This window comes from Cupressus sempervirens, chromosome 1 (assembly GCF_028749045.1).
Source record: "Cupressus sempervirens isolate cs-2001-9-10 chromosome 1, ASM2874904v1, whole genome shotgun sequence".
In the NCBI taxonomy this organism is placed as follows: Eukaryota; Viridiplantae; Streptophyta; class Pinopsida; order Cupressales; family Cupressaceae; genus Cupressus; species Cupressus sempervirens.
Window position 1 is genome coordinate 646,684,863 of NC_143118.1, and position 26,310 is coordinate 646,711,172.

At 35.3% G+C, this 26,310-nt stretch overlaps 1 protein-coding gene across 1 annotated transcript in view; it reads left to right on the forward strand.

The window, feature by feature from the left end:
* Nucleotides 1-26,310, forward strand: part of LOC149579564 (uncharacterized) — a 64,020-nt gene that overhangs the window by 27,272 nt on the left and 10,438 nt on the right. Inside the window, exon 6 of the mRNA XM_089785902.1 lies at nt 24,641-24,764. Coding sequence (XP_089642028.1) covers nt 24,641-24,764 — 124 coding nt within the window. The remainder of the gene's footprint in view (nt 1-24,640; nt 24,765-26,310) is intronic.

A 26,310-nucleotide genomic window follows, 5' to 3' on the forward strand; every position in this document is an offset into this window, starting at 1 on the left:
TTGAGGCTAGAGGCCAAGAAGATAACACAAGTGAACAAAGGATTGCGGTAGAAGTGAGCTCTGGTTTAGAGTCGAGTGGTTATAGCAATAGCACCAAGTACTCTCCTCTCATAGAAAACCAACATGGAGATGACATGGTCGTTACTAGTGAAGAAGAAGATGGGCCGATTGATATTGAGGAAATGAGTCAGGCGCTTGAGGCCGTTGGTGATGCTTTGTCAGTCGAACCAAATCCAGATTTGGGAAGGTGCACTGCACCACTGTGGTTAAGGAAAATGCTTATGCCAAGAGGCGAGGTAGTAACTGCCCGAACAGTTGAAGACATCCAAGGACTAATAGAAAAGGGTGATGGCGAGAACCAAAAACAAATGGCAAAAACGGTGGCAAAGGTAATCAGGAGTGACATTGATGGTCACTGAAAGTTTCAGATTTCTATATCAACAAGGCATTGGATGAGATTGCAACTCAAGAATATGAAATAATAAAACATAATTTGGTAAGAAACACATATGACATGGAATGTGAGGATATCTAGGAGGGTATAGCTTCAATCAAAGAAAGGTTGAGAAAGACGAATGAAAGGATCATAAAGTTGAGGCTGAGAACAAATATTGGAGAGATTGCCAGCCTATCCAACAGCTGCACCAGGCAACCCTTCCTCAAGACAGCGGGAGCAATCTAGAAGAGATCGGCTCAGCTACATGAAGTCAAGGATTAGATCCATGATATAATCCAAGACGGGTGAAATTTCTTGCCTTCCTTTATCTCGACAGTCCAGTCATTACTGACTGTTAGAAACAAATTTAGAGTATTTGAAGAGGAGTGGAAAGATTTCCTTTCGGTCAAGGATTTAGCTTTTCCCAAGCTACAGGCTTTCATTGGGCTACATGAGACATATTTGGAAAGGGCCAAGTTGATTGATGAAGGAGGATTGAGTACGGTTGAGTCTTGGTTTGTTGCCTTAACTACTAGATTGAGAACACTCGAGGAGATACATAATGCAATTGCATAGTACATCCCAGGTGTCTACACTTCCATTTCAACCATGATGAGCGATGTTGGGGCAACACTTGATTTTCAAGACATCAGAGAAGAGGACATCAATGAGACAGGGCTTGGATCAAAATTGGATGAGTTAGGAAAGGCTGCTATGAAGAAGAAATATTTGGGCACCCTTTCCTCCCTCAATGCTTTTATTGGATACACAGAAGAGTATGAGAAGGACCATGAGAAGACACTATAGGCAGCAAGCAACATGATGAAATTGGCCGAGCTCAAGATAAAACATACACCTTGCCCTCCCATGGAAGAAGTCAACAAAAAGCTAGCTAAGTTCATTACCTTAGCTAAAAGAACAAAAGAAAAAGGGAGATTTATATTAGAAGATCATTTGATGTAAGCCCAAGTGGCAATTTCTCTTTCTTCTAAGGTAGGACAAGTGTCTAATTCTGATTGGCCACCATTTTGGTGCCTTCTCATTGGTTGCTACTTTTCCATTTTTTTCATTGGTCCATGGACGTGGTGGTGTCTTCTCATTGGCCGATGGGGTGGCAACCCTAATTAGGGTTTCTAGGATTCAATCTGGGTCGTTGGTTTTGCCTCTTTATCCCTACCGTCGGTTGTACATTTTGGCCTCTATATAAGGCCATTTGCTCTCATTTGCAATGGTCGGAGAAAAATGTTGCAAAGAAAATGCCAAAAAATCGCTTTTATTTCTCATTGTTGTGACTTGCATGGTGATTAAGAGCTTTTCGTATTGTTGCATGGTTTCTACTTCCACTAATTAGAATAAGATTTTTATTTTGAAATTGTTAAAGTGGATTGCATTTCAAGTTGTTAAGTAAAGAGTAAAGTAGATGAATATTTGCATGGTAGCATTGGTGGATGTTTGATAGGGATCTATAACTAGGCCACTAGCATCCTAGTGGCTTGTTGGGAAGCCTTGTGTGGTAAGCTAGTTCATTTTCCTTTGAATCATTGCATCTATGGAGGTGGAGCCGCCGGTGAACTTTCATTGGATTCGATCCTCGTCCATTTGCTAATCTTCCATTCATAGGAGTAGGAGTAGAATAGCAAGTAGTTTAGGAGTTGGAGTTTTGAAGAGGAAAGTTAGGAAGCTGTAAGTCACAAGAACATTCACCCTCCATCACCATCACCTTCTCCATCGACATCATTTAGCATTCACACTGAATCACCATCACCATCATTCCACCAAAGTCCAAGTCATCTTCAAACAAATAGTGTAAGGCTGCCTATGTGATTACCAACGAATCACATCGATATACTGAGTTAGTATCCACAGGTGTAAAGAACATTGGAGTTATTCTCATGTCTTAATGAGTATTAACTTTTCAAGAGAGAAATTGTGTGTTGGATACTCCGTATCAGATATTCAATTGCTAATATGCTATGTAGTGGTACAAAAGCTAACATCAACAAATGTGTGTAGGATATGCATTATAGTTTGTCAGGAATCAACAAAATGTGTTCATAGGTCTTCTAGAAGTCATCACTTGAGAGATGTTTTTAGAATGCTATATTTGGGACATTAGTTGGAATTATTACCTAGCTTAGTTAATTGGCCTTTAAAGTAGTTAACAAAATCTCAATTGAAAAGATAGGAATTCACATTGGATAGGCAAAAAGGATATAAAATTTTGTATCAAGTTCTGATTTCCTTATAGTAAAATTTGTAATTTTTTGTTTTTGAGATAGGGTTTAGTGCATTGATTATTCTGTTGGTGGCGTTGTTCGTGGGAAACATTATTCTTGTATAGGTGCTATTTGATTAAAAACCATTTGAGAACCATGAGAAAATGAAAAAATATATGGTTTATGCATATGCGAAAGTAACTTATTTGTCAAATCAACCCCTTTTGCATAAAGGTGTGGTAAGAGGAACTTTAATTCTTTATTAGTATATAAAAGATCCACATTGGTAGATTGGAGTTTGATAAAAGAAGGTTATGAAACAAATGAGAAAATAAAACATTTATTAGGGGTTGGGTCATCTATCAAAGTGGGGATGAGTAATATAAAGGTGGGCTTGAGGAGGTGACCTGATCTTAAATTGGTCTTTACATGCTACGGTAGGTAGAATTTTTGCTATGGAGGGAGCTTTCTTACTTTGTTTTTGTGAAATGTCCACTTGTTGAAATATAATTTATTAATAAATAAATATAAATTAAAGTATAAAGAATAAAAATAAAATTTAATATATTTAAACTTTAGGTGAGTTAAATGAATGAATAAAAGGCATGTAATAAAAAGTTGCGACTCTCACAAACATGAGATATAATAGGGAGAGAAGAGAACTTCATATGGGAGGGGATATATGGAGGCAAGAGGAAAGATGGGAATGGATTATGGAAGCATATATGGAATAGACATTGGAGGATGTGACTCTCTCTCACATTGGAGGATGGAAAACGATGAAGATTTTGTTGAGGAAGGGATTCAAGGGAAATCAATTGGGGAACACTATATTATTTCTCAAAGGCACCAATGAAGAGTGGTGACTCAATCCTTATGAAAGATGGCGATCCTTCCACTTAAAAAGTATTAAAGAGCATAGATTCCAATCATTGAAGAGGACTTATCAACCACCACTCACCTATACTTGAAGGCTTCAATCAAGAAAATCGAACCATTGAGCAATAATACTCTTCCAAGAGAGCAGCAATCAACATCCTAAGAGAGAAAAAAAGAAGACTTGATCTTTTTAGGTGCTTGGAAAAGATTTAGGGCAATCCTAAAATAGGGACACTACGAATTGTATCAAAGCTTTGGTATTGCCAACCTACAAGGTAATGATAGGATGATGGATACAATGATTAAGATGATGTTTTAAATAGTTATGTGAGTACTGTAAGTATTACAAAGTAATTGGAAAATATTTGCTCGTTATTAACAGAGACCGAGAGGTCAATTTATACAAGAGACTGAATGATATTCCCGTAGGAAACAATCGTAAAGAATAGAAACATTCTATTCTAGAAACATAAATCTAAATATTAGAAACATTCTAATATTTACATGAGATTACAGTAGATAACCATTAGATACTAAACAAAGATAATATAAACTATCTATTATCGTAATACCCTCCCTTAATGGTTAATGTATGTAGAGCATGAAGTTGTCAACAAGCGTAAAAGGCAAATTTTGTCTGCTCAAGGTGCTTCGCACTGTTCGCTGTGTGCTGCGAACCAGGTTGCTTAGATAGGGCAGCTAAGTGCTTCTGACATTCAACCTTCATGTGCCCAAACTTGTTGAAATAGTTGCATTGGATGTTTTGCTTCTGGGAGCCCCTTCTGAATCTGGAGTAGAGGATGTCTGCTGAAATTGGCAGCAAAGGCTTGCTCTATGGAGGTGGAGGTGGAGTTGCTACTGATTTGTTGTTTCCACCAATCTTGCTAAAGCAAAAGTGTGTAGAGATCAGTGTTTCAGATCAACACTAGAAGACGTGATGTTGAGAGTCTCAATAAAATGCTCACAGGACTTCGGTAAACTTTGAAGAGTGATAACCACAACATCCTCTTCCTCCATCTTGTGACCAATGGAAAGCAATTGATCACGGATCTCCTGAATCCTATTCAAGTGTGCCTAGAGCGAGGTTCACTCATCCATGACATTAGAAAATAGAGTGTTCTTAAAAAAGAAAGCTCTGCTTTTGTCAGAAGTCTCATGAAGACCTTTGTGATGTGTCCAGATCTTGACAGTTGTCTTGCCAGATGGAATCTGAGAGAGCTGATCATCAGCCACGGATAACTTGAGAAGCATCACTGCCTCTCGATTATTCAGATCCCACGTATCCTAATCAGGACTAGGAGCAGTCGGACGCTTTGTAACACCCAAAACAAGTGGATTGGTATTTTGATATTCAAAGATTGCGATGATCCATTGCTTCCAAGTGCCATAATTTCAACCATTGAATTTTGAGTTGCGCTCGAGCATAATGTTTGTTAGAGATGCCATGGCACATTTTTCAATGGAAAAATGTGAAAATATGTGAAGGCACGTTCTTCGAGAGAGAAAAAGGCCAAAGATATTCTCCAGTTATATTGCACTCGAGTGAAATTTCAAATTTAGAACCTTCAAATGTAAGAGAAGCTCTTCGACACCAAACTTGGAAGGATGCTATGATAGAAGAACATAATTCCATTCTCAAGAATGATGTCTGGGATATTGTTCCCAGACCCAAAATTAAGTCAATTGTATCTTCCAAATGGCTGTTTAAAATTAAATATGCAACAAATGGAAGCATAGAAAAACAGAAGTCGAGATCTATTGCAAGAGGATTCTCTCAAAAGGAAGGCATAGACTATGAAGAAACATTTGCTTCTGTTGTTAGATATACCTCTATTAGGACAATAATTGCCATTGTCACATCTAAGGATGGAAAATTCATTAGATAGATGTAAAGACTGCCTTCTTGGATGTAAAGACTACCTTCCTGAATAGAGTAATAGAAGAAGTTTATTGAGAGCATCCTAAAGGATTTGTAGCACATAAAAAATAGTCTCATGTATGTAGATTGAAGAAAGCCTTATATGGTCTCAAATAAGCTCCCTGAGCTTGGTATGAACGAATTGATCATCATCTATCTAAACTTGGGTTCTCCAAAAATGTCGTAGGTCTTCAATATACAAAAGGGAGATGTGTTGATTTTGGTGCTTTATGTTTATGATTTGTTGATTACGAGAGATGATCACCTCATAGCCAAGTGTAAACAAGGTCTAGCATCTGAATTTGATATGAAAGATTTGGGATTATTTCAGTACCTTCAAGGTTTAGAAGTGTGGCAAACCACAAATGAAATAATTCTAAATCAAGGGAATTATCCAATAGACATACTGAAAAGATCCAGAATGATGGACTATATGCCTATGTCGACAACTATGGAAACAAATTCGCACAAGTTAAAAGAGGCAACTGCAGACTTGGAAAGTGTTGACCCAACTCTCTATAGATAGATCGTTGGATCCCTGATGTACTTAGTGTACACTAGACCTAATATTTGTTATGTAGTAAATGCACGTAGCACAATTCATGTGCAAACCTAAGCAAGTACAAATGTCAGCAACCAAATACATCTTAAGGTATCTTCGTGGCACAATTGGGTATGGTTTAAAATATAGAGATATAAATCTTAATCTACATGGGTACATTGATTCAGACTGGGCAGGATGTTCAGTGGATTGAAAAAGTACTTTAGAATTTTGCCTTAGCCTAGGATCAGCAATGATATCTTGGTGCAGTAGAAAACAATCATCAATCGCACAAAGCTCCATTGAAGTAGAGCATATTGCAGCATCCACGGGAGCACAAGAAGCAATAAGGTAAAGAAAACTTATAGTCGGGCTATTTGGAAAACCACTAGAGCCTACCATCATTCATTGTGACAACTAGAGCTATATCAAACTCTCCTCGAATCTAGTGTTTCACAAAAAATCAAAACACATTGAGATATCATATCACTACATCTGAGACATGGTTGAGAAGAATATAGTTAAGCTGAAGTACATTTTTATGGACAACTATATAGAAGACATCCTTGCCAAACCCCTTGCAAAAATAAAGGTGGAAAACTTCTGAGGTAAACTTGGTATGATTGTAATTACTAAGAATAAGTCTCAGCATATTTGATCATTGTACTAATGAGATTATATTTTGTGTATTTGGGATCTTTGTACATCACGAGGAAGTGACGACTTCGAAATGATTATCAGTTGTTTTCTTTATAAGTTATTGCAAGGTGACGATCTTACAATAACTTAATCTCTTATCATGATGGGTACACATGATTGATATCAAATGCAGATCATGTTAATCTATATCTTGTAAATCAGTATCAATTAAGATATCATTTAATGATTATCTATGAGTTGTGTTGTATAGATATATCATGGTGGATTCATTATTTGTAGGTAGGCCATAGATTAAAATGTTCTATGGTATGCATCATATGAGTGATACGTGCGCACATACCTTATGAAAATTTCTTTGAGTATTTGGTTAATATCATTAGATTTGATATTTGTAGACCATTACTCTTAGTATTTTGTAGACAGGCCATAGATTAAAATGTTCTATGGTATGCATCATATGAGTGATATGTGCACACATACCTCATGAAAATTTCTTTTGAGTGTTTGGTTAATATCATTAGATTTGATATTTGTAGACCATTACTCTTAGTATCATTAGATTTGTATGGTAGATATCTTGTAATAAGTTAACCATGGATGTGCCACACAACATGGTGGAGATCTTGTAGTAATTTATCTTGGTTATGCCATATTATCAGTGTAACACTAGTATTGGGGTACGTCGGGGCGGAGGAATGCCAAGATGTGTTTTTGGGATGGGGGAAAATGGGCCTTATTTTCAGGATGGTGGGGGGATGGTGACAAGTGGTGGATGGGGTAGGTAGGGGTGTTGTATAGTATACGTATAAAACTTGAAATGCTAGTTATGAAGTGAGTAGAACATACCAAATTAAATACTCAAATAGCGAAATTGCAACATGAATTAGAACCATTGAACATTCAACATAGTAACATATTACATACCCAATAGTAACATTCAAAATTCAAAATATAAATATAAATTCAAGTACTCATCTTAGCGGTGGCATGGTTGCAGAATGGTGGAGGTGGGGGTACTTGGGTACTCAAGTACTTGGTGCAAAAACGTCTCAGGGATGGCTACTTAGAGGTTTGGGAGGGGGTGCGAGTCCCCGAGTTACATTGCATATTTTCTAATGATCTCTATGGTGAATATCTTGTAGTAAGATATCCTAGATATGCTATATTATCTAATGATCTCTATGGTGGATATCTTGTAGTAGGATATCTGTGGATATGCCATAGTATATGGTGGATAACTTATAGAAGATATGGGGGTACTTGGGTACTCAAGTACTTGGTGCGGAAACGTCTTAGGGATGGCTACTTAGAGGTTTGGAAGAGGGTGCGAGTCCCCGAGTTACATTGCATATTTTCTAATGATCTCTATGGTGAATATCTTGTAGTAAGATATCCTAGATATGCTATATTATCTAATGATCTCTATGGTGGATATCTTGTAGTAACATATCTGTGGATATGCCATACTATATGGTGGATAACTTATAGAAGATATTCGAGGAGATGCCATATTATATAGTATTATCTAATATCACATTAAGAGTAATTTATTTATTATCCTTCCTAGCTAAGAGGGAGTGTTGGTGATTTATAGCTTTAGTCAGATAAATATAGTGTGTAAATATGGATGAGACATAACAACGAATAATTGTCTATTATATATTCATATATTTATTGAAGAAGTTGATTTTAATAATTATAGAAATTAGATATACACATATATATTTGCATAGATATGTTCTTAGACACTAATTTCATAAAAATCAACTTAATCGAATGACAAATATCAGCTTGGGCATATATTTAACTAATGATTGTTTTCTATTAGCAATTGACTACTCGCATGGTCTGATATGGAAAGACACTCATGAATGCATGTTTCTGCCACGTGGGAAGCACGTCCATTCATGGGTGTGCCTTCCCATATCATGAACCTCCTTATTTATACATAGTCGCTCTAGACATATGAACACCGACGAAAACATAAATATCAAAAAGTCTTGTACGTGATTAACTTTCTGCTCGACAATACCTATCAAAACAGTCTAATCTGCAAATAAGGATTATACAAAATTGTGAAGTTTAATACACAAGAATAATCTAAACCATAGTTCAAAGTCTTGTTCTCTACCACTTATCAGCGAGGCAAAAGATAAAGTTCTCAGCAAATATCAGAGATAAATTGGCAACATCTTGGGAAAATATTGGGAATTTTAAAAGTGACTTAAATTTAATTACAAATTCATTTTTTTTGCAAAATACCATAAGGATATGATGAGTAAACAAGCCAAACAAGCTGAACTAGATATATATAAATGTAATATGTAACAAACTTGCATCCTCATGTGGAATGTCGATAGTTGGCAGCCATATTCAAATTCTTTGAACTCTAAAAAAAACTAGAAATAGAAAATTGTCTTTGTAAAAAGATACACAAATACAAATGTCAGGTAAAATATGAAACTAATCTACATCTTTCTCTTCCCCTTCCTATTAAAAAGAAAAAAGTATTTAGAAAACTTACTTGTGAATCTAAATTTGTGTGAAAAATCTTTTTTAATCTACTTTGAATCCACTTCAAATCCACTTGTGATCGATCTATAAGGTTGCCAAAAACTATTTCTCTCCGCCAAAACCCTTCTCTCCTCCAAACACTCAAAATTGCTAAATAAACAATGAATGGGCAAGTTATTGGGTGTCCCAATTTTACTGGCGCACCCAAGAGAAGTAGTTAAGCTATTGCAAGAAGATTGCTGTTTATCTGAGAGAAGTGGCCAACTTATTGGTGATAATTTAAGTTCTTCTCAGCTTGAAATTCTTGCCAAAAAACCAGAAGTTTTCTCATTTAGCAAAAGTTCTCGAAGTAGAGATATCTGCCACTTCTCGGAGAGATTTTAATCTATGATCTAAACTATTTGTGAGGTTCTGAAATTATTGTAACACAATTTCAGTATGACTTATCAACTATTATATTAAACAGAGATTAGAAATATTTTACAAATCTGATCTATCGATTTTATCATTTTAGTGGCATTTTGGGGCCATGAAAGCATTCTTCTCCTGTTTTTGAGCCACCCAAGAATGAAGACGCCTCATTTTCAGGCAATTTCAACATTGTTTCACTGAAGGACAAGTCAAATACAACATTTTTTGGCATTTTTAAAAATAGCAGGCAGCCATTTTTTGCAGAATAGCAGGCGACTTTTTCTGCTGCATTTGTTGTACTCACAAAGTTGTCTGGGTCATCTACCATCATATCTTTGGTCGTCTAGCACAATAAACATTTTCACATCGTCTAGCAACATTTTTTGTGGGTTGTTTAGCACAACAAACATTTGTGTGTTTTTTTGTGGTCATCAGTGGCAAAGCCACATATTTTTCTAGCCATGCAGCTACCTGTAAGGCTTTTTAATTTTTTTTAATTGATCACTTATTGTTAGGAACTTAACCAATTATAAATGTGCATTATAGTGCTACATATCTGCATATATGCTTCAAAGCCTCGGACTATAGATGCCCTATATGTTTTCTTTTTATTTTTTTAGTAGTGCCACATATCTGCACATACACCTCAAAGTTTTAGAAACCATTTTATTTTTTGATTCATGAATCAATTTGTTTTTTAATTTTTTTTGCTTTGTGTCGTTTGTAGATTCAAACAATGGTTGTAAGTGCTTCTAGCACCGATAATGCTTGCTTCAAAATAGACAAATGCTTCCCACTATGGAAATATGTGGAAATGGTTCGACCAATGCTAGGTGGAGGAGGTTATTTGTGAACTTGCAGCCATTGCAAAAAGGAATCTAGCAGCTCTTATAGTAGAGTGGAAGCACATTTGTGGTTTATTTCTCAAAAAGGCATTAATTTTGTACATGAAACCCAATAGTTAATGGGGTGCTACCTAAAACCTTACTTCCAAACCACATTGTAAACAAATATATATTGCAGAATAGTAGGCAACTTTTTTTGTCCTACTCTCATGAGCATGTTGGTTGTCTAACATCATACTAGCACAACGAACATTTGCATGTTGTCTAGCAAATTTTTTTTGTGGGTCGTCTAGCGCAACAAACATCTTTGTATTTTTCTTTGGTCGTCTAGCAATAAAGCCACATATTCTTCTAGCTATGCCACTACAAGCAAGGCTTTTAAACGATTTTTAATTTATCACTTATCATATTAGAAACTTTATCAATACTAAACTGTGTTATAGTGCCTCATATCTGCACATACACTTCAGAGTCTCAGACTGTAGAAGCCCTCCATGTTTGCTTTTATTTTTAATAGTGTCACATATCTGCACATACACTTCAAAGTCTTAGACTGAAGAAGCCATTTTATTTTTAAATATTTTTGCTTTGTGTTTGTAGATTCAAACAATAGCTGCAGGTGCTTTTAACACCGATAACGCCTGCTTCAAAGTTGACATGGAAATATGTGGAAATGGATCAACCAATGCCAGGTGGAGGAGGTCATGTGTGCATTTGCAACCATTGCAAAGAAGAATCCAGCAGCTCCAATAGTAGAGTGAAAGAACATTTGTGCTTTATTCCTAAAAAAAAAACATTGAATTTTGTACATGTAACCCAAGAGTTAATGAGATGCTACCTAAAACCTTTCTTCCAAACCACATTGTAAACAACTATATATGTTATGGTTTGGTCAACTTTTTTGGGGTTGGGTTAGGGTTTGTTATGGGTTGAACCATACAAGTTTATCTATTTATATATATGTAAAAATGTACAGCAACAAATAAGTTCATACACCACTTTGCTAATATTAAAGCAACTTAGCAAAATACACCATCACATATATTAATGATTTAGTTTAAATGACATAACAAGATTTTAAAACACACCACCATATGAATGTTTCAATTCAAAAACAGTAATCTTAACTTTCCTAATCAGTCATTTGTGATCAAGTATCATTAAAAGTTATGAACTAAAGCATACATCATTATGCTTTTGCAGATTAGATGCACTAATAGTGCCACTAGCATCATTACTAGCAGCCTTAGGATCAACTTCAACATCATTAAGTATCTCATAATCACCATCATTGATAGCAAGTGCATCAAATTGGGCTTCCAACTTTGCAGACTCTGGTTCAACATCCCACTTTTTTGCCTCACCTTTGTTGTAAGTATTCTCTTTGTTTGTTGTGAGCCTCAATTTTGAATGCACAAATACCAAGTTATCTGCCTTCTTGGAGTTTAGTCAGTGGATGGAGTATGTGCCCTAATTACTCCCAGATGATGATGAGCTAGCAACCTATCAAGACTTACAATTTTAAAAGTAGAGAGTTGAGAATTTTGAATATTCATCAACAAGAATTTAGAAATTAGAATGTTAAGATTAAAGAACTTACTCGTGATACAATATTGATGGCAATGGGTTGCAGGTGCTGGTGCATTTGTTCATGGAAATACCACCATTAAGTCATTAGCATTGTTCTCGTCTTCAAGAGCTTTGAGACCACAATTTATTGGTCCTTGCGAAAATGATAAATTCATATCTCATTGCAGGTCGTAGGTGCTCGGGAAAGAGTCTTCAAAGGGCTACCTTGTACCCTTAACAACTTCAAGATCTTTGTATTGGGCAACTTTAGTGTTACCCCCTTGAGGATCGATTGGCTATAGAACCCGGGGCTCAGTGCAAAGGCAAGTAGATGCAAAGGGGTAGTCATTTTGTTCCATCTCTCTACCATGGTTACTTGTAGCTCCTTGAAGAACTTTTTATCAGGATCTCCCTCTTTCATTTGTTATATTTCTAATATTTTCAATTAATAGGTCAATGCCATTATATACCTCACCCAAGCAAGACCTACCCATGTTAGTGTGTTAGATGCTCAATATAGGCTAGGTGAACTCCAAAATGTACTCATAACAATCTCACCAAGAGTCATCTAGTATTACTTCCTTTATGACAATTGCCTTGGCACTATCAGATTGTCTCCATATGCTCCAATTGGCACTGATTGCCATTCTAGACAATACCTCTTTAACCTTGACATCACACCTCTTATGGACATTGTAGTAACATTCACCAAAGAACAATTTCTCACATTTTTCCATCCATCAGATACTATTGTCACACCTATTTTGATAATGAGTCCTTGATGGGCTGTGTGGAAGCCTTTGCACTAGTCACCTCTCTATCCAATAAAGTGGTGCACACCTTCAATTAATTGCTCGTACCAATTTTTGCTAATATGGTGAGTGAACAATATTAAATGACAACCCATTTGCATAGATGCATCTTGCTATGGCTTGCTCGACAATGTCTCTAGCTTCATTTTGAAATGATGTTTCAAAGGGCTCCATTTCTCTCTTACTTGCACTAGTTCTTGAGGGGAACACAAGAGTGGATTGTCGTCCAGGGTGTTTCATTGGAAGTGGTAGTTGAAGCCATAAATGACATTTTTGCTTTTTTCCTAACATTTTACAAAGGATGAGAATTTTCCTTCCCAACAGCTTCATCTGCTTGTGTTTGTTCTAGAATATATTTGTTTACCATGTGGTTTGGATAGGTAACACCCCATTAACTCTTGGCTTTCCTATAGAAAATTTAATGCCTTTCAGGAATAAAGCACAAATGTGTTTTCACTCTACTATAAGACTACTAGATTCCTCTTTGCAATGGCAGCAAATCCACACATAACCTCCTTCGCTTGGCATTGGTCGAAGGGGAGCATTTGTCTATTTTGAAGCAGGATTTTTTGGTCAAGAAGCACTTGCGTCCATTGTTTGAATCTTCAAACAACACAAAGCAATTTTTTTTAAAACAACCAATGAATAAACTAAAATAAAATAGTGGCTTCTACACTTCGGGACTCAAGTGTGTGTAGATATGTGTCACTATTACGAAGAATCAACATTTGAGGCACTAAAAAAAAAAAAAGAACCAAACATGGGGGCTTCTATAGTCTGAAACTCTGAAGTGTATGTTTAGATATATGGACTATAACACACATATTTTAATATTGATTAAGTTCCTAACAATGATAATAAACACATTAAACAATCGTAAAAAAGTTTTACCTTTAGTAGTGTAGTATAAGAATATGCAACCTTGCTGCTAGATGACCACAAAGAATGCATAAATGTTTGTTGTGCTAGATTACTCAGAGAAATGTTGCTAGATGACACAAATGTTTGTTGTGCTAGACGACCAAAAGATATGTTGCTAGATGACCTAGATCCCTATGTGATGGGTAGGAGAAATGCAAAAATTGGGTGTTCAGTTTTCTGCAAATGCCAAACAACACTATATTTGACCTGCAAAAGACATTGTATTTGACCTGCCCTTCAATGAAACAATGTTGACTTGGACCGAAAACGTGATGTCTTCATTATTGCGTTGCCTAAACAATATTTAGGGTTGTATTCTTGCATGTTTCGAAAATGAGAGAAGAATGTAATTATAAATCTATAAAAATAACCGCTAAAACTTTGCAAAAGTTAAAAAACTTTATTAAAAAATCAAGTTTACTTGACGATTAGGACAATTCACTCAGAAATTACTGCGAAATTGTTTTGGAGTCTATTTGGAATTTTCAAATTCAATGACACTCGTTAGAAAATTGCATAGGGTCCTACTGACCGATTTGGCAATAAATGACAGAGAAATACCAAATGTGTAACGAATCAAAATTAAATCGAATGTTGAACTAACTACCAACTTTCGGGTTCAACATACAAATGTGGTAACTTAGTTTTTGAAAGAGTACTATAGAAGGCAAAGAGTAAAATGATATACGAAGTTCTTAGTTCATTTTTTTGTAAATGAAAAGGATTTGTTTTCTCTTCATTGTGTGTGGGTCAGTGTTGGGTAGGACACCATTGTTGTTAATGAAAGTCTTTCTATTCAGCCTTAATATTACAACCCAATTAACAATCTTGGAACTTGTTTGATATAAGCAAATGATTAACTTGTAGATTGTATCTAATTTATTATTGTGGTAGAGTCTTTTGGTTGAAAAAGATTCATTTGGAAGAGACCATTGAAAGGATGAAATGAAAGACCAAGATAACTTCCGCAAGAGATTGTCAAGACAATTGCATGAAGATGCAAGAATGTTATTATTGATAATGGACTTGATTGGCATCTAATGGATTGATTTAAAATGTACATAATAGGCCTCCTTATATAGGAGAGGCGATAAGAGACAATGATAAGGAGAAGATAAGCTATCACCTACACAAGGTGGAATCACATGTCCACCAAAGGTGAATCATCCTCTATTATGCAATGAAGTATGTGCAATGATGAGGATAATAATGTGATAAATGCACTAAAGGTGGAATGAGATGACAATTATGACCACCTAGTGTGGAATTCTTGTACACCATGTATTTAATTGAGATGCAAACTCCTAAGTCTCTCAATCACAAACTACTATGCAATGCATTATCCTAAGTAAGCTTAAGTAAATGTAATTAGTGAATATTTAATTGCACTAACAGCCCCCCCTAAGTGCAACTTGGGGAATGCACTTATATTCACAATGCAAGACGGGTCCTGTCTACTAGGCCATTTTAGGTACCCATGTACAATATGCAATGCAATACATGAAATGTAATCTCTCATAAAGTGGAGAAAGGGAGAAAACCTCATGGGAAAAACCCTCCTCCAAAAGGAGAGATGAAAACAAGATGCATAGATGGATGGAGTATTCAAGACCTCCCAAAAATTGCATACATTATGTATATACAAAGAATGATCCCCCCCATAGGAAGGAAATAATGAGACATGATATCTACCCCATAATGAAGAAGCTCCAATGTAGATGAAGAGTACCTGCAAACAAGAGATAATCCAATGCCTGCAAGAAACATCTCCCCTTATGAAGAGAAAAATACATCAAATGATGAAGAAGCCACTCCATGTAAAAAGTGGGGGAGGAAGAAGGTCTCCATGTATGCATCTCCGAAGACTGAATAGGTGTCTCCAAGCATGAAGATTCTATCACACCATCAAGCCGACCTATGAGATGTGAAAAAATAAGAGAACATGAATAGTTGGGAAATCCAATCTCCAAAGAAGGTGAAGAAGTATCTCGAAGAGAAACCTTTTTAGTTGTATTGACCAAATTTGCATTATGAGACTCATCTGAAAGAGCATCTAAGAATTCATCCCACATTGCAAGATCTAAAGCATAAAGATCATCTTGTTGAATAGTAGAACTCATGTCTAAAGAAGCAGGAGGTGGAGGAGTAGGAAGTTCAACACTGGTCTCAAGAACAAAATGATTCAAATGTCCAATGTTCTCCTCACATGAATTATTCACCCTTGATAAAGGGTTAGGTACATCATTAATATCATCATCATTATCAACAAAATGTGCAAAAGAATACGAGCATGATGTATGATCAACAACTTCCATAGCTATAACATCTCTAGTCCCCATGTCCCTAATATAGATATAATCAGGAGTGAACTCAACAATTTACCTTGTGCCCCATGAGTAATTTGATAAATGGAAAGGAGATTAGTGGTCAAGGATGGTACACAAAGAACATCATTAAATGTACCCTCTCCCATAGGAATAGAACCTTTCTCATAAACCTTCATATATGTATTATTACCCATCAGTATAGGTGGAGAAGTACAAGACTCAATAGAAGGAAACATATCCATAGAAGATGCCATATGATATGATGCACCTGAATCAAGAAGCCATTTACCTTGCTCAGGATGTGTGGAAGCAATGAGTGCTTGTCCTTTGCCTTTGGATGATGATGTAGATGTAGAAGTTGCCCAATGTGTAAAAGGAGTAAACGTTGATGAGGGCAGTTGGATATTGTTCTTTTGAAGAATGTGAGTGAGTTCATCAATTTTCTTATGGAAACATTTATGCTCATCATGTCTTAACTTTTTGCAATTAGCACATTTATCTCTCTTTCTTCTAGATGATTCCTCTCTTGAAGAGGACTTGGATTCAATATTATGTTGTGAAGGAGAGTCATCATGTTTCCCTTTCCTTTGGGAGCCTTTAGAGAGGAGTCATTTGCAACCAACGCTTGATACTTGGAAGGCTTCAATCGACCCATGTGTGCTAACTTTGCTTCTTCCCTTGTGAGCTGAGCTGCATATTCATCAAGAGAAGGTATTTTGTATGGACTGCCAAGAGCATCTATAGTGGCATAGAATGTGGAAACAAATATTGAATATTCAGGATCTAGATTGGAAAGAATAGATAATATCAATTGCTCATCATCTTTAGTAATGCAACAATTAGAAAGTTCCAATCTAATGAAATTGAACTTAGAGAAAAAGTCTTGAGTATTGTCAAAATCACACAGACTTAGACCTATAATCTCATTCTCCAATTTGAATTTTCTTATTTTATGAGGTTTACCAAAGATCCCTTCCAATGTTGTCCAAGCATCATGAGGATGTGTGCAAGATGCAGTGTGATATAGCAAATCATGAGAGATGGTAGATCTAAGAGAGCCAAGTGCTTTATCCCTTCGATAAAACCATTTCCTTCTTTCTACAACAGTTGTAGTTGGTTCTAAATCTAGTCCAAGAATCATTCTAAGCAATCCAATACTCATCAACTGAGTAAAAATTGCTTGTTTCCATTCGTGATAGTTATATGGAGTGAATAATTGAACTTTTGAAAAATCTATAATGAATCAAAGAATGACTGAAATCAATTGAGAACTCCTTCAAATTATTGATTCAATTAGGAAAATTGAAACTCAAGTATTCACCAAGTGCAAATGTAGCAAAAAAAGATCTATTTCTGAAAGTGATATGTCCACTCCAAATTACTGAAATTTGATTACAGATCTGGAAATTATTTTTTCTGAATTATCGTCGCCGTACCTTCAAAATTAAATGGCTTTAGATTTGGCCTTAGATGTCTGATTTGGATGAAACAAAATTCAATTTAGGGGTTTTTGGACCTCTTCTATATGATGCCAACCTTTGGTTTGCACCAACAAACTCCAATTTTCACTTGTAATAGAAGGTGACAAAATATGAATCCCGAAATCTCCTCCAAATTGTAATGTCCAAATTGCCAATGCTGCACCAACAATAAGTCAAGCCAAGATTGCACTTCTTGAGAAGAGGCCTTCACACCTTGAGAGATTTGATACCAAAAGACCAAGATAACTTCCACAAGAGAAGATTTTGGGATTCATATTTTGTGAGCTTCTATTGTAGGTGAAAATTAGAGCTTGTTGGTGCAAATCACAGGTTGGCATCATATAGAGGAGGTCCAAAAACCCTTCAATCAATTTTTTTTTCATCCAAATTGGACATTTGAGGCTAAATCTAGAGTCATTTTATTTTTGAAGGTGCGGTGGCGGCGATTCAAAAAAAAAAATCTTAGAGGTGATTTTCAAACATCTCCCTCATACAAACTCCTTTTTCCGAGCTTTTTTTTTTTTGTTTTGGGGTAGAATTTCACAATCTACACAGTGGTGTAGGTGATATTTGGTCTCTATCTCTGAATTTTTCTGAAAATCGCACATCCCATTTTTTGCAACTTTCAAGGTTCTATTTGGGCACATTCGGTAACATTTTCATATGCAATTGTTTTGAAAATGCATGATTTTTCCTCTACTAATCTGATTTGAGTGATTTGGAGTGGACATATCACTTTCAGAAATAGGTCTTTTTTGGCTATATTTGCACTTGGTGAATATTTGGATTTCAATTTTTTTAATTGAATCAGTAATTTGAAGTAGTTATCAGATTATTTCAGTCATCATTTGATTTCATTATTGAGTTTTCAAAAGTTCCATTGTTCACTTCCTATAACTATCATGAATGGAAACAAGTAGTTTCTAATCAGTTGATGAGTATTGGATTTCTTAAAATGATTCTTGGATAGGATCTAGAACTAGTTACAGGTGTTGTAGAAAGAAGGAAATAGTTTGATTGAAGAGATAAAGCACTTGACTCTAGATCTACAATCTCTCATGATTTATTATATTATATTGCATCTTGCACACATCCTTGTGATGCGTGGACAACATCGGAAGGAATCTTTGGTAAACCTAATAGAATAAGAAAATTCAAATCGGAGAATGAGCTTATAGGTCTAAGTCCGTGTGATTTTGACAATATTCAAGACTTTTTCTCTAAGTTCAATTTTATTAGATTGGAGTTTTCTAATTGTGGCATTACTAGAGATGAACAATTGATATTTTCTATTCTTTCCAAGCTAAGTCCTGAATATTCAATCTTTGTTTCCACATTCTATGCTACTATGGATGCTCTTGGTAATATGCATACAAAATGCCTTCTGTTGATGAATTTGCAGCCTAGCTCACAAGGGAACAAGCAAAGTTAGCACAAATGGGTCAATTGAAGCCTTCCAAGTATCAAGTGTTGGTTGCAAATTACTCCTCTCCAAAAGCTCCAAAAGGAAAGGGAAACAAATAACACAAGGATCCTAAGCAACATGACAAAGGTGATGACTCTCCTTCACAACATAATATTGAATCCAAGTCCTCTTCAAGGGAGGAATCATCTATAAGAAAGAGAGATAAATGTGCTTATTACAAAAAGCTAGGACATGGTGAGCATAAATGTTTCCATAAGAAGATTGATGAGCTCACTTACATTCGTCCAAAAAACAATATCTAGTTGCCCTCATTAGTGTCTTCTCCTTCTTCCCAACATCAGGCATCTTCTACATCTACATCATCATCCAAAGGCAAAGGACAAGCACTCATTGCTTCCACACATCCTGAGCAAGGTAAATGGCTTCTTGATTCAGGTGCATCACATCATATGGCATCTTCTATGGATATGTTTCCTTATATTGAGTCTTGTACTTCTCCACCTATATTGATGGGTAATAATACATACATGTAGGTTTCTTAGAAAGGTTCTATTCCTATAGGAGAGGGTACATTTAATGATGTTCTTTGTGTACCATCTTTGACCACTAATCTCATTTCCATTTACCAAATTACTCATGGGGCACAAGGTAAAATTGTTGAGTTCACTCTTGATTATGTCTATATTAGGGACATGGAGACTAGAAATGTCATTGCTATGGGAGTTGTTGATCATACATTATGCTTGTATTCTTTTACACATTTTGTTGATAATGGTGATGATATTCAAGATGTACCTAACTCTTTATCAAGGGTGAATAATTGATGTGAGGAGAACATTGGATACTTGAATCATGCTGTTTTTGAGACAAGTGTTGAACTTCCTACTCCACCTTTTGCTTCTTCAGACATGAGTTCTACTATTCAACAGGATGGTCTTTATGCTTCAGATCTTGCAGTGTGGGATGAATTCCTAGATGCTTTTTTAGATGAGTCTCATAATGCAAATTTGGTCAATACATCTAAGAAGGTTTCTCTTCGAGATTGGATTTACCAACTGTTTATGTTCGTTTAATTTTTCACATCTCATAGGTCAGCATGATGGTGTGATAGAATCTTTGAGCTTGGAGATACCTATTCAGTCTTCAAAGATGCATACATGGAGACCTTCTTCCTCCTTCCTCACTTTTTACATGGAGTGGCTTCTTCATCATTTGATGTATTTATCTCTTCCTAAGAGGAGATATGTTTCTTGTAGGCATTGGATTATATTTTTCTTGTAGGTACTCTTTATCCATATTGGAGCTTCTTCATTATGGGGGGCATATCATGAATCCTTGTTTCCTTCCTAAGGGGGCATCATTCTTTGTATATACATGATATATGCAATTTTTGGGGGGTCTTAAGTACTCCATCCATCCATGCATCTTGTTTTCATCTCTCTTTTTGAAGGATCGTTTTTCCCATGAGGTTTTCTCTCTTTCACCATTTTATTAGAGATTACATTTCATGTATTGTGTTGCATATTGTACATGGGTACCTAAAATGGCCTAGTAGCTGAGACCCATCTTGCATTATGAGTTTAAGTGCATTCCCCTAAGTTGCACTTAAGAGGGGGTGTTAGTGTAATTAAATATTCACTAATTACACTTAAGCTTTTTTAGGATAATGCATTGCATAGTAGTTTGTGATTGAGACACTCAGGGGTTTGCACTTCAATTAAACACATGATGTAGGAGAATTCCACTCTAGGTGGTTATAGTTGTTATCTCATTCCACCTTTAGTGGACATATCACATTGTCATCCTCATCATCACGCATACTTCATTGCATAATGGAGGATGATCCACTTTTGGTGGACATGTGATTCCACCATTTGTGGGTGATAGCTTATCTTCTCCTTATCATTGTCTCTTATCGCCTCTCCTATATAAGGAGGCCTATTATGTGCATTTTAAAATCAATCCATTGGATGTCAATAAAGTCCATTATCAATAATAACATCTTTGCATCTTCATGCAATTGCCTTTACAATCTCTTGTGGAAGTTATCTTTGTCTTTCATTTGATCTTGGGGGTGTTGTAGAGTCACCTAAAATTCTAATAGAAAGGGTGGATGAAATTTAAGAAACACCAATTCAATAGAATGGCAATGAAAAAGAATCAGAACTTGAATTGCATTATTATTGGAGATCGGGAATATCCCAAACAAGCTTTTATCAAGGCAGAAAGAGCTCGACTTAGAGAATAATCTTTTGAAACATTTTCAAAAGTTCCTCTAGGTGCATCAATAACTTGTAATATTTTATTTGCACACGAAGAAGAAATCAATAATTCCTCTCTTATTCAACCTTAGAGTAGAAAATTTGCTGATTCCCTTCCACTTAAACTCATACCCTCCAATCAGAACTTGAATTGCATTATTATTGGAGATAGGGAATATCCCAAACAAGATTTTATCATGGCAGAAGGAGCTTGACTTAGAGAATAATCTTTTGAATCATTTTCAAAAGTTCCTCTAGGTGCATCAATTACTTGTGATATTTTATTTGCACTTGAAGAAGAAATCAATAATTCCTCTCTTATTCAACCTTAGATTAGAAAATTCGCTGATTCCCTTCCTCTCAAACTCATACCCTCCTAGCTTGGCCTCCCTGCATTCCACCACCCTAGAGCTGCAAGACATCATTTAGGTGAATACTAGTTCCATAAATCAGAGTTCTGAAAGTATTAGGGGTATAAAGTGAACATATACCGAAAGTTTTTTTCTTTAGAGTGAAACCAAGGGTTGAACCTTATTGCAAGGAAAATCCCTAATCTCAACAACAATATTAGTCCATCAAGAACTAAGCAACACATAAGCTACTATTACCTTATCATATTTTGTTGAAAAATAGATGAAGTCCAGCCAAATATCCCAGAGAGCACAACTTAATCCAAAATTGACAGACTTAGTTTCTTGTAGCATAAAATAATCTAACCAAAGAATTTAGCATCACATTTCCTATCTTGGGCTTTAAGCTCTCTTAACATTCAAATGTAAGTTACAAGATTCTCTCCCACTACCCTCAAAGTCTGGTTCAATTTTGTACAAGGTCCGGTCGGTGTCAAATCCTCCCCAAATTTGCATATAGAGCCACATATTCATTGCAAATTTTGTAGAGGAATTTGGGCAGAATATTGAGTGAAATTTGAAGAATTTGCTGCCTAATGGCCGAACCTAGGCTGAATTTGGTTCGAAAACATTTTTTAGCTTATTGATATGTTCTTTTGCCCAATTTGGTCTATTTGATCCTCCCAACCCTAAATGTGAGCACTAAAAAGGCCAAAAAAGATGGTTTATACGCCATTTATGCATTTGCGAGTGAAAATGAAAACTTGCTTATAGAGGAATTCCAAATTGACAATAGGTGAATTCCAAATTGACGATTATAGAGGAATTTCTTTAAAAAAAGAATGATATCTTTGAATCCAGGGCTTAAAATTTGATTTTGAACTTTTGTTCTAGCCTGGTTAGAAATTCTCTAACCAATACAAAATAAATATTCAGATAACTGTAGTTATCTTTTGATGATTCCTGTCATTCTCACACTGTCCCCTTGATATAGAAGTATGTCCCATGAATGTGACCAAGCAAGTGTTTCATGTTGTATGTATGGCTAAATGATGCAATTAATATCCCATTGAACTGAAACATAGATATGGTGATGTATTATGCTATATTGGTTTACTATTAGCAGAGTGGTGTATGGACTTATTTGATGTTGCATACACACATAAAAAGAAAACATAATTTTTTTGTATGAAAAAGCCCAAAATGAATCCAAATTCAATTGGTAAAAAAATTGGACGAATTTTGAACTCGAATTTCGAATTTGCATCCGTACCGGAATCCGAACCGGCAACTTCGATTCAAATCAATGATCTTAATCCAAAAAAATCTACAAAGAATTAGTACCTTTCCATAATATTTCAAACCAAGAGGGAAGAGCAAGAGTGTAGGCATCCATCACTTTAAAAGTAGTATTTAACCCAACTTGACCTCCCCCAACTTGCAACTATTCTCTCCAAACTACCAACACGAAGGACCTCTTTCCATGAACAAAGGGGCACTCAAATAAACACATTTTTATCTTGGGCAAGTATGCTAGGAGTTTAGAGGATTTCATTTCTTGTAAGTCAAAAGTGACCTTTGACTCATTCATATTAGCTTCCAAATCTATGTTCATCCTAGAAGGGTTAAAACCCTTAGTAAGATTTGACTAAATTAATTGGTATATATTGTGAGGAGAGGGCTAAGATTTGACTCAAATTAATTGAAATCTTTTCTAAGGAGAGGGCAATTTCTTTTAACATGCTCATCTTTGTATAGAGAAAACATGAGTTCAAATTACCTATACCATTGAATTTGCATTAAGATATTGAATGATTAATTGTTTAGTTGTATTTCTGGGATTTTATTGTATTAGTTGTATTAATGATTAATTGTTTTGTTATACACTGGATTTTATTCTTCAATATCCTTTGCTTGAGGCGGATATCTAACAATTGGAGAGACTCTTCACATTGTAATCAAAGGTCTCTTGAGATTCCCATAACTCCTATATTAAATTATAACTCTTCAAATATTTATGCTTCAATGCATGTGAATGACACATGTCATTTACATTTAATATTACAAATTAAACTTAAGTGTCCTTTTCAGCTGAAGATGACAATAACGGTAATAACGTCCAGATTTCAAGAGAAGAAGATCTCTATCGCAGCTACAATTTTAAACATTTATGACATTGATGTGAGTATGCTCATAGAGTCATAACCCAATCTGTATGCCATGTAGCCTATGTGGCTTGAGATAAACACTATCAATAAAAAATTCAGAATGTGATTACCATCTAGTCATAATAAGGTGGCTATTAAGCCAAATCCATCAGTGTACAATATAACTGTTCTGTATGATTTGTATACAAAATATTATTGCATTGATTTGTTGGGAGTGACAGGCTTGAATCTAAGTGTACTTTTGTGAAGCCAAATTGAATGTGAATAGGTCTTAATTAAAGTGATTGGACCTTGTTTCTCTTTACCCAGCTTATTTTAGCATCTTTTAGTTAGCCTTGTTTTCCCCATTATAAGCCTGAAAAATATGTTCTATTTATACTTTTGGTTTGCTGTGCTGTTACGTTGTATGTATAATGTGACTATGCTTAGAACACACAAAGATTATCAACAAATCCTTCACAACATTCAAAAAACTGAAATGTAAACGAGTATTTATATATACAATTCTAGACTGAATCAATCCAGTCATACAAAAACGTCCTAGAGGGAAGAGAATCTGGAGTAATACACAGTTGCAACAAAGAAATCCCAACATTCTTTAACCTAGTTTCTTCATCATTCAAAATAGAGTGCATAGCAATATTATCAGCGCCCTGTTTTGTAGAATCAAACAGCCAGTGAAAAAAATCACAATTGTATGCTAATATTGATTCTTGAGGTCAATCTGTATTCTTTAACTTTGTTTATTATGTCAATTAATTAATTTCAAACTCATTGATAACATTGATTTGGGAAATGGTGAAATGAGATATGTAATACCAAAGTCCAGTATTATTGATTCTTGTGCTAAGTTGTAACCCATATGTTGAACTAACTTTCTATACACGGTGTTTGGTCTATTGCAGCCTTCTTTATGGAGCAGAAGATCCATCAATTGCTGGGATGGTATTGGACAGCCCATTTTCTAATTTATTTGATCTCATGATGGAGCTGGTGGATGTCTATAAAATTCGCCTTCCCAAATTTACTGTATGTCTATAAAATTCGCCTTCCCAAATTTACTGTATGTCTATAACTATGTGTATTACTACCTAGTTCATGTTTTTCAGTTACCTTCTTCATTTGAAAGTTATACTTTTAAGCAAGGTGCACTAATTTTCTTTATAATACTTGTGTGATCCCCCAAATTTTATCCAACCATATGTTAGAGTGCAGTTAAAACTTAGAAATAAATTCAAAATAAAAGTTCCTTTAATTAGTGACCCGTATTTTCCTATATAGCTGCCACACCCATGCCCAATCCTTGTGTGGCTAAGTTACTGGTTCAGGTATTGGTACTGGAACCTGGTAATGGGTTAAAACTATTCCCTTGGGTATATATGTTCAATATTACAACCGTGCTATTCATAATTCCTAATAAGTATATTTCTTGATCAATAAGAATTGCTGAATAAGGATACATGTCCACAATTACCATAAACATGGTTACTTGTTTGTTTGATGATGGGATTAATTGGCTCACTTATCCTTTGCAATGGACTTTATATTACCTCATTGTACCATAGTTCTAGGTCTACAACTTGGCAAAGTGAAAAACCCAAGAAATTCAAAGATTTTTAAGAATTCAAAACTCATTTTATGCACTCTTTATTGAATAAACATTAAAGACACGATATCACTGTCATCAAATAGAAGCTAATTTGATGACATACACAAGCATACATTGATTGCATTAGTGTAAATGCAAATTGTAGCTGAAGGAACAACATACATAGATATATAGAATTATAAATATTATCAAATATTTATAGAACTCATGGAATATGAAATCCACGACATCAAATTTTCCAAAATATATCAAAACAAAAGCAAGTCTATGGTTCAGCTTGAGAGGGGCCTGTATTCCTCCAACAAAGGCATCTAGGGTATGTCTGGACTGAATGAACAACCATTGTCTCTGTCATGGAGATGCCACTCCGACCAACACCAGTTGTGCCTGTATCTAATCATGCTCTATCCTTCTCTACTATGTCTACAGTCTTAGCTTCTCTATCCATCTGGTCAATCCACTTGAGGCAAATTTTTATGACCTTAATCCATTCAAGCTTGCCAATATACTCTAATACGAGGCTAAGGCAATGCACAGTACATGGAGACCAAAATATGCTCAAGTGTCTATCAAAAGTTTATTCGCAGAAACGTAGTCTGCTGCATTCTTTGTCACCACTTGAACTATGTTTTCTTCACCCACCTTACCTATGATTTCCTTGATAGCCTCACATAAGTATGTGACACTTTTGACTTGTGAGGAAACATCAATTGACTTGAGGAACATGGTGGAACCTTAAAAGAAAGCAATATTTATGATCAATCAATAAATCATAGATTACAATCATAAACCAATAAATCATAAATCGTAAAATTAATGTTTCAGTTTTTTATTTTATTTTTGCCTTTACTGTATAAGACTTGCAACTTGTTTGGTTCTTTAGTTTAGTCTTTTTCGACTTCTCAAATGAAAATTCTAGGTTTATTTTTAATTAAGTTTTTAAAAGTAAATATATTAAAATCTAAT